This window comes from Pinus tabuliformis, chromosome J, assembly GCF_031772625.1.
Source record: "Pinus tabuliformis cultivar Carrire ecotype Pingquan chromosome J, CPIR1, whole genome shotgun sequence".
NCBI classification, from domain to species: domain Eukaryota; kingdom Viridiplantae; phylum Streptophyta; class Pinopsida; order Pinales; family Pinaceae; genus Pinus; species Pinus tabuliformis.
Window position 1 is genome coordinate 730,116,803 of NC_142295.1, and position 10,556 is coordinate 730,127,358.

Below are 10,556 nucleotides of genomic sequence, written 5' to 3' on the forward strand. Positions count from 1 at the left end.
TAGGTTTGTAGGTGACTTGTCATGTTGCTCTTCTTCTTCAAATAATGGTACATCTTATTCATCAGAATCAGTTGGTATATCTTTCGATTTCTTGTAGGCATGATTTTCATCAAATATAACATCTCTACTAACTTCAATTTGTCTATCTTCTTTGATGTAGATTCTATAAGACTTTGATGAAAGGATATAACCAATGAAGATACCTTTTATACTTATAGAGTCTAACTTCTTTTGCTTGTCTTTTGGAACATGAATGTATGCAGGACATCCAAATATTCAGAGATGGTCTACACATGGCTTCTTCCCTGAAAATGCTTCTTCCGGTGTCATATTGTCAAGGATTCTATGAGGACTTCTATTTTGTATGTATACTATTATCCTAGTTGCTTCTCCCCATAGAAATTCTAGTAGGTCTTGATCAAATATCATAGTCCTTATGAATTCTTCAATGGTTCTATTCTTCCTTTCTGCTACTCCATTATGTTCAGAGTTATAAGGAACAAGGAGCTCCCTCATAATGTCTGCTTCTTTATAATATGCTATAAGTTCTTTTGAAGTGTATTCACCTCCATTGTTGGATCTCAGAGTCTTTATCTTTCTTTCAGTTAGGGTCTCAACTTCAGATCTAAACTCCTTGAACTTCTCAAATACTTCATCCTTTGTCTTGAGAAGATAGAGTCATGTCTTTCTAAAGTGATCATCAATGAAGGTCACATAATATTGATGGCCTCCAAGAGATTTATTAGACATGGGCCCACATACATCAGAATGAATGAGATCTAGTATCTCCTTAGATCTTGTATCACTACTTGTAAAGGGTTTCTTAGTATTATTTCCCAAGGAACATCCCTTACATACTCCTTCATGGTCCTCCTTGATGTTGGGGATGCACTTCACCATTTGACTTAGAGAGGGTATTACACTGTAGTGAATATGTCCATATATTCTATGGCAAATTTTTATGGGACTAATGTCCATATGAACAAGGTCTTGAGGAGATAGAGTTATAACTCTATATAAGCTTCCTCGCCTTTTCAAAACTAGAATCTTTTGTCCAAACAAAAACTTTACCATCTACAAAAGCAACTCTATCTCCTTTATCTTTTAAATAAGAAATGGAAAGTAAATTCTTTTTCAAACCTGGGACATAGAGAATGTTGTTGAGGTGTAGCTTTGGTCCACTTTCTAGCTTCAATGATGTAGATCCAAGGCCCTTGACTACATAGTTGTTGTTGTCACCAGGCTCCACTATCAATAATCCATGCATTGCCATCATCAAGCATACCTGTAAGTGCAACCAAGAGTCCTTCACTCTTGACTCTCCTAGATAGATTGTAGATGATCCTTCCAACAAAGCTTCTTGCAATTTTCATGAGATTGAGTCCCATCTTCAAATAGCTTGCCATTGAGAGAGTGATATTTCCTTCCAAAATTGCTTTTCTGTCCTTCAATTGATATCCAACAAAGTGATCTTCAACTATTCCTTCTTTCACCTTAGCTTTGATACCATGTTGAGAAATAAATGCATGTAGGTATTAGGGTTTGATTCCTCTTTTCTTGATAATTACTTGTGATTTATGTTGTCTTCTTTTAATTCTTTATTATGTTGTCTTTCATCAAACAATTACCAAATTAAATGTATATGAATATCACAAGAACAAGAGACACAAGATGTAGGCACTCAACTAGGGCAAAACCCCTATCTAGGGGAAAACCCAGTCCAACTCTTCCACTAGTAGATTCAAATCAAGATGAGACAATCCAAGACCCTTTAGACCTAGACAAAAACCTCCTCCAATCACCAATTCAACCCTTCCTTCAAGTAGATGATCTCTACCAAAGTTTCCAAGTGTCAGATCTTCAAATGCAGCTTCAATCCATAATTTTGGCCCCGAGCTTTAGTATTTCAAACCTGCAACTAATTCAAAAATTTCAACCCCCAACTTCAATCTAGAAACCCTAGAAAACTTCACATGTGTGAGAGAGATGCCCAAAAACTTCGATTTTTCTTCTTTCTTGGATTAGGTCTTCTTCTCCTGCACTTCACTCTCCTTTTCGTCCTCTTTTTCTATGTAGATCGAACTTGTGTGAGTGTGCTTCTAAGTGAGTCAAGCTCGCTCTATTTATGCTACTTCCATAAGGTTGAGTTGCCTCCAATAGGGTCGACTTCTCTAGGACAGGGATGACTTGGCGAGGAGGGACAAAATGACTACTTTGACTCAAAAATAAATTTCTTTACATGACACAAAAGCCCCAGAAGGGTCTGATAAAAGTGACAATGATTCTTTTTTACTCTTGGCAAAGCCTAGAAGCCTTCAATGGAGGCTATGACCTAGAAAATAAATGAAAGAGCATGAAATCCATGCTTCAATAATAATTTTCTTTTACAATAAATTTTTCTTTTGACAAATACAATTATGAAGACCTACACTAGTTACATTCTTCAACATAGTCAACATGTTTATATAGAGCTCCACTCCATTGTGGTTACCCTTGTTGACATAAGCATCATAACAAGGATATACAAAAATTCCAATGTACAAATATATTAACATAAATCCACTTTTCTCATATCACCTCTTTTTTTTGCTTATTATTATTATTTAAAATGCTATAGCTAATGACATTATCAATGTATATATATTTGCTTTAGAGTTTTAGAGTTCATAGTCAACAACTCTTTACTTCAAACTACAAAACAAATATTATAGATTTTCATGCATGTTGTCACATTGACTAAAACTCATAGAATTCTTATGACTATATAAAACATTTCACATCAATGAAAAACAGGTAAACTATTAGCTTATTCCTAACCAACATATGAGAGAGGAGAGTGTCGATGCTCAATGTCCATTGGTTTCATGAGTTGATGAACCATGCATTCTTGTTTTAGTTTAGTTTGGGTAGAGTTATTTGGGTTCTTCTTGTTACATGCTGGTGAGAGAGATTCCATGTGATGGTTAAGTGCCAAATTCTATAGCATGCTACCATTAGCCACCAAGATATCTAATCTTTGTTTTCGGTGGACTAGTCAGTTCATGATAGTTGCATGTTGAGAAAGACAATGGCGCTTATTCTCTTGCACTTTAATTGTTAGTAAAATTATTAATATTTGGAAAAAAATTAATTTCCTTATTTACCGATTTTAACTATTTCCAGAAATATTAATTAAACTATTTGAGTTGTTTGACCATTAGGTAAATTTAGTCGTTAGCATTATAGCTGTTGGAGTCTCTGCACGCTCTATTTAATCTAGCTAAGCCAGATTGGTTCTTCATCTTGTCCTGACGATGAACCACACTGGTTGGTTCGAAACGCGTCGACAAAAGATTGGTTATGTGATTTTGCCGAAGACTATCTTAACATTGAAGTCTTGTCAGATTTATGTACTCATTGTGTCTCCTCAAAACTCTCCCAAATTCGAATACATCCTTGCTATCCACATTTGCATTGTGAGCCTTGAAACCTACAATCGAAACCATGGATAGGAAAATGAGACCTACATAAAGACTTCAACCCATAAAAAAAGCAGAAGATGTCTACAAGCACTGCACATAACAAACCAACAAAGCTAAGCTTATTGTGTAGATACATTTTACATGTTACAATTTCCGAGGTAGTCCAACATGAGATGGCATTCAAGAAACCAACCAAGGCTTGAGCCTTATATCTAGCAAACAAAACTAACACAAAACCTCACCCCAAAGAACAAAAATGACACCTTTGATCCAAATTTCCTTTCTCTTAACTGTACAAATATATGTCTAATATGAAATAACACATAGAAATCCAACCTTGAAGAGGAATGAATGGAGAATTACCTAAGTCACTTGCTTTAAAAATGTATCCAATTTCCCTTTTTTAACTCCAACATACCAAAGAACCAAACATCCAAACCAAAGAAACAAGGCCCAAAATAATAACCTTTCATGTGATGTCAACCTCACATGTGACATGATATAGCTAGGATTCCAAGCAATTCACCCAAATTAACTTACCCAGAGGCCTAGAACTCGTTGATCTTAGTTGCAAGTACTCCCAATTTTCTTGAGACTGTATCCCATTATCCTACAATGTCGGCACAATTTCATGCTATGACATTGAATACATAAAAGTCGAGGATAAAGCCCACATGTAATAGGGGATGCGTGTTGCTGTTAGTGCTCTCCTTCTAATACTGTTGATTTGATTTGCATGTGATGAGCCATGTGGATATTAAATGATGTTTAACATGTTAACAAAACTAATCCTTAGGGGTTATTGCGTTGCGAGCACATCCCATTTTGGATATATTTCCTTATAGTTAAATCAATGGTTTTGGGTCCCATAGGTCTACTTCACAATGAAGATTCCACTTCACATGATAGAAGGAGATCTTGCCAAGTGAATATGCCCCCTTTCTAGGTTTGGAAAGGATCATTGCTAGCTCAGTTTTCAGTGGAGTATAACTCCTAAGCATAAGCATGGAATTGATGATCACCATGTAATCTCCTAAAATGATCAATGATCTAGTCCTTATTTCCTTTGCTAATTAAAGACTTCTTAGAAGACTAAACACTTTTGCTAGATTATTAGGTGCCATCCCAAAAGTCAATACTATATTGCTTATTGTTTTTTTTAGAGACAATGCACATGTTATTACAATTATTTCATAAAAATAATTGAAAAAAAAAACCTTATGCCATAATATATATATTTTTTCTCAAAACTTAAACATCTAGTTTTAATAAGATGTTTACAATGATATTCTCCCCTCATTTTAATAATTGATTAATTATATAATAACTAACACAACAACGTGAATTAAATCACTAATAAATTAATAACCATCAAAATACTTATACACCATTTGTAAAATTGAAAATTTGTAACACCACAGAAAAAAATATTAATTACATCTTCAAATTCTTGTATTATCAAATTTAAACCATCAATAGATTTTTTTTTTCAAAAACAAAATTTCTAAAAATCCTATTTCATTACTTCTCATTTTTTCAAAAACAAAATTTCTAAAAATAGTTGTTTATGTTTTCACACCCTAAACCCTAAAAATGGATGCCGACTCAGTCTCCCTTAATAATCAATAATAATAAGGCGCGTGGCGTCACCCAGTCCTCTGTAATAGGGCCCGTAAACTCGAATCCACGATGTATCAAAATAATTAATAAATAAATAAACCCCCTTCCTCGTCAAAATAGAGTGAGTAAATTGGGATGCGGAAATGGGCATTATACAACCACATTGAGAAATGGCGTGATAATGAATGGTGGAGAGCCATGGAGATCAGAGAAGATGTTCCAAACGCTCTCAAACCATTCTCTTGCAATGGCGATGATAATTCGAGTGCAACTCCGGATAATTTGAGAGCTATGGCCAGAGCCGCCCTTTCCGTCTTACTCCAACAGCAGACAGAAGAATCCGCTTTTTCTGCCCCCCCATTCCATGAAATCCCGGTTGACCTCATTAAACAAACCTATTCAGCGCTCGTCTGTATATATTTGGAGGCCGCTCGCAGAGACCTCTCTTCCCACCAATTCCTCTTATATCTCACACAACGCTGCGCCTTATCGGACCCCGCATCGAAGCCTCTGGGCGACTTATTCATGGAAAATAAGCAGGAACTACGAAAACTTTTGTGTCGGAGTGCTCACCATTCTTCCCTAGCGCGTCTTACAGGGGTCGACTGGAGACTCGACTACTGCGTATCTGCGTCGGAAGACAAGGCTTGCAAAGAGCTTCTCTATTTTCTGGGGCTTAAAATTCTGGATTCCACCACGCCGTCTGAGGATAATCTTGAATTTGTCTGCACGGTTGAACAGCTACAGCATCTGGTCGGGCAGTTGAAGGACGCGTGTAAATCAGTTGAAAGGGGTCTGGGTCAGACTTGATGGTCTTCGATCGTCGCGGACGGTTCGAGTCTCCTCAGGTGAACTGTGTGCGCATCCTAACTTTAGGTGGCCCCATGGTTTGGGTTCGTTTAGTTGTGTATGAGATCCTCGTCTGCAAGGCAGATGCTGTGCCATTGAAGAGCACCAGATTGATTCTTATTTCTTGAATTTCTTTTTCTGGATTATATTAATGATCTTAGTATCCAAAGATGAATGCAAAATTTTTGCACAACCTCTGAACTAGGGTTGAAATCATAGAACCGATGTCCATCAGAATGCTTTCTATTGGTATTTGGCCTGCTGTAAACAAAGTTCCCTTAAAATAAATGCGTAACGGGTGTTTTATTAACTGGAACATATCTACTTTTTTTTTATAGAAATAGAAATGTTTCTGTTTACAACAAGATAAAACTAAGCTATACCCATTGGGCAATATATAGCAAGATGAAACTAAGAAAACACCCTTTCTTAAAATGTTTTACCAAATCCCATATGCAGGGATATCTGTCTGTTGCTGGTTTCTGAGGAGCAGAAATGGAACTTCCCTGGTGTATTTTCAATGGATGCCAAGGACTCAGATCCCCAAAAATGCAGAGGTAGATTGGGGAGCCTGAACCACATTGTCACTGAAGTTAACATGTTAGAAGAGGAGTAAAAAAGTGGGGACCAAGGTTTGATGCATAAGCTTGTGTGTCCTGCAAATCAAGGCCCTCAATGAAGGGTATTATGTTTGTCCTCAGAAGAGTCAAATTCCACTATGAAGATCACGCGAGCACACGGATAAATATAAGCTTCCACTTGAAAGAGTTTCAAGACCTGTGTGGTTCACTTATGAACATCCATAAGCCAGGACCAAAAGCCACTGAAGCAGCAGACCAGCCCACAAGCTTTGGACAATATAGTCTCGTCCAGGGCTTCCAGGACAACGCAGAAGAATCCATTTTAATACAGGATTATTCTAAATAGAAGTCTAACAAAATTTACCTTACCTGGAGATATGAATGGTTCTGTGCAAAAGAATCGTTGGCTCAATGTTCTAGGTTTCATGCCTTTCTCATAGATTGGACTACTTACGTTTTAGCAGTTGGCTCTGAGGGTATGTATTCCACCAAAACCACCCTTACTCCTCCCTTTGAAACCCATCTTGGGTGGGCCAGGCCACCATAAGAGTGGAACCCTGGTATATGGCTCAATACCCTGTCATTCTCACTAGTGAACCAACAACTCGTGGGATTTTTTATTTTATTTTTTTATTTACGCTTGGATTAACAATTTTTTCTTGGATTCTATTGTATACATGACATCTCAATAATGGATATTCGTTTCTCAATTTCCCATGAACCACAGGGACGGCATATTCTTTCTCCCTGCAAAATACAGGATCCCAACTATGGAACTTCAATCTATGAAATTTGATATTCTTAGATGAGTGATAGCTTTTTGACTGAAAAAACAGCTGCAATGTTATCTGAAGCAGAGATAAATTCTGAAGAATACAATGTCCACTATAGGTGTAAGAAAGGAAATGGTCTCCTCTTAAAGCTGGTGTTATCGAATCAATTTTCAAGGTGTCTTAGCTTTGCAGATTGTGGATTTCAAAGGGAGTTTGATTTCTATGCTTACACTCTGCTTTTAAAAACATCAGTGCTCGTCAACGAAGATGCGGGGCCTTATTGCATGGAGCATAATAAGGTTCCTTTACACTCTAGATATGCCTGAAAAGACATGCTTGTAGACTGCAATATTTAATCTTTGTATGATAGATTCTGCATTCCTTACAGATAATGCGTACGTAACTCTGGAGAATGTGAGGGGCGAAATGTGTCAAACCGTGTTATCAGCTCTCCTACAAGGGGTCTAGTATTTGCATTTCTGTGGATCCCGATCTGGATTCTGCATTCTGGATCCACTCGTGGCCTGAAAACCTTAAATTGCCTATAAAATAGCCATCTGAGCTTTTCATAGCAGTCTGCATTTCTGAGTTTGAAATATATTTGGCGATGATCTTAATGTTTACAATTCATGGATTTGTATTTGACAAAATTTAATCAAATATATTTATTTTGTTTTATCTGTTGTTTCTTTGTATCTGGATCCTCGCTTTATATAAAATCTGGTGGATCCGTATCCGTTTCCATGTAACTTGGGTGTCAAATGAAAATTTTGTCAATCTTCAATTCTAACGTTTAGAACCCAGCAGAAAATGCAAAAGGAGAAAATATAAAACTTTGCGAAAGAGTTTCACTTGGGTGATTTTTAACTGTTCTTGTGTAATTTTTTTGTAAGAATGACGGATTGTATTTCACTTGAAATGTCAGCTAAGTTCAAAATGCAATATGACAAATGCACAATTATGCAGCACAGATGAGCTTGTAATGGAACGTATCTTTTGCCTTGACATTCAGTGGAGAATCGATAGAAATATCACCGTTATTTGTCTTTTTCTGGCATTCTGCTGCAAGAATACCAAAAAACACCTATTTAATCCAAATATTTTGTTTTGTTTTTTTCGAGGTTAAATGCTGGCTTAGATTATATATGAAAGAGAAACAAATACACTGTTTGTCTCATTTTTTATATATTTTGACTTTTCCTAATTTCAGGCAGAGGATCTCTGCTCAATAGAGTTCGGCTGTCAATCTGTGAGTGCGATTATTCTATGTTTTAATACTACTCTATAAGAGCGTTTCTTGAGGGCTCCATAATGTTATATTGATAACATTGTAATTATTTTACTTAATGGAGAAACATACTAAGAAGATATCTGGGCATTTTTTGGAGAAGATATGGACATTGGTTCCCTATTTGTTCCAACATGGTTTTTTGCAGTGACTTGCCTTGCATGTCCCCGTTAATGACTAACTTTCCTAGCATATGATGCTTATTGGGGAATAGAAAAAAAATAATCTTTCGACAATCACTCAGATAAACAAGTGGCACTCATAAGCTTTCCATATACTATAAAAATATTTTCTAGCCCTTGAAATCACTAAATTCCCTCTACTATGCTTTTGTTTGTTTGGTAATTTTCCTGAATGATATGGAAACTTTATGAAAAGAAGCAATGCAAGGCACAGCTAGTGATGTTTTCAGTTATTACCTACTTGGCAACACAACAAGGCAGCAAGGTTCCTGTAATTTTTTAGTTGATTGTCTTATTCTACAGTAGACCTTGCAGCATCACCATTCAAGAAAAATGATGCTTGTAGTCATTGTGTTGCTTGTTCAGCTTGAGGGATTCAACTCCAAACATTTACATCCGTTCAAATCCTATGGTGTCTGTCATGCGTTTTAATTTTTGCTCAAGCCCAAAGTTATATGAGCAGAGCAGATTGAGATTCTTTCTTACACATCTCTCATGTATTTACAATTAAATTGAAGATATCTGAATTTGTGATTCTAAAACCAAAAGCGTTATTGCATCCCAGGTTCCAAAACCCCCTAGTGGTATGGACAAGGTCAGGTGCAAGTCCTGCATGATTTTGATGGCATAGAAATGCTGTTCATATGTAATGCCCTCTTTGAATTAATAGCCCAAAGAAGGACGTAGTAGCCTATCTAACCCTCCAGGCTGTAGTCATTTCAAAAGGGGGAATTATTATTTAATGTTACTTAGATAACATTAGATAATAAAAGTTAAATTGGAGCAAATGGAGGGAAACTTGCAAGTCACTCAAATTTGAAATTAGGAGGGAAAAGCCCCAAAGAAAAACTATACAAGGGAGGAGAGTTAATATGATCATCATGGATTGTTATTCTTCTTGATTTTGGGCCGAGGCTTTTGGATGGTTTTAAGACCTATTTTTTCTGATTGGTTTCGGTGGTGAAAGATTCTACCCTAGTTAATCCTTTTATATTTTCTTGCTACAAGTCTGAATTCTGACTGATATCTACTTTTATGAGGCAGCGAGGGGATGGAGACCACTTTTTTGAGGCAATGAGGGGCTGGAGATTATTTTCTGAGGTAGTGAGTGGCTAGAGACTACTTTTCTGAAGCAACGAGGGGCTGGAGACTACCTTTTTGAAACAACGAAGGGCTGACATATATTTTTCTGAGGCAGCGAAGGGCTAGAGACTACATTTCAGAGGCAGCAAAGGGCTGAATCTATCTTGCTGAAGCAGCGAAAGGATGATATATATATCTTCCCGAGGCAGTGGAAGGTTGGGGACTAACTCTCTGAGGTAGTGGAGGGCCGAGAAGCTATTTTTAAGACTGGAAGTGGCCTAACGTGCCATGATCGAGGCAGCAAGGGTGAATAAGGGTGCAAGGTAGCAGTGAGGTCTTTTGATATGATTTGTGGTAGCAGTGAGGTCTTTTGATTTGATTTGATATCCCTGTTGGGAGACTATTCACTGTTGTGTCTATTAATTGCTTGTTGAATCAACCGTATTTTATAATTGCTTGTTGAATCAACCGTATTTTATAAATGATTGCGTGTGGAATCAACTTATTTCTTGAGTTCTAGACTATACTACTTGTGTATTCATAAAGAGCATCATTGTTTCATAGATTGGTGAGTACTGTAATATTGTTATGCAATACATTTCTTTCATGTGTTTATTGAAAATCCTAGCTCAGAATTGCATCCCAAGGGCAATCTCCCCAAGAGAGATATTATAGTGGTATTAGAGCTATGCATTCTGCCAGCCTGTGAGCATATGATT

General features: G+C 36.8%; 1 protein-coding gene across 1 annotated transcript; it reads left to right on the forward strand.

The window, feature by feature from the left end:
* The first annotated feature begins 5,186 nt into the window (after positions 1-5,186).
* Positions 5,187-6,248, forward strand: LOC149228811 (uncharacterized). The gene has a single exon (XM_089378374.1). The coding sequence runs from the start codon at positions 5,217-5,219 to the stop codon at positions 5,889-5,891; it is 675 nt and encodes a 224-aa protein (XP_089234500.1). The 5' UTR covers positions 5,187-5,216; the 3' UTR covers positions 5,892-6,248.
* The last annotated feature ends 4,308 nt before the right edge of the window (positions 6,249-10,556 follow it).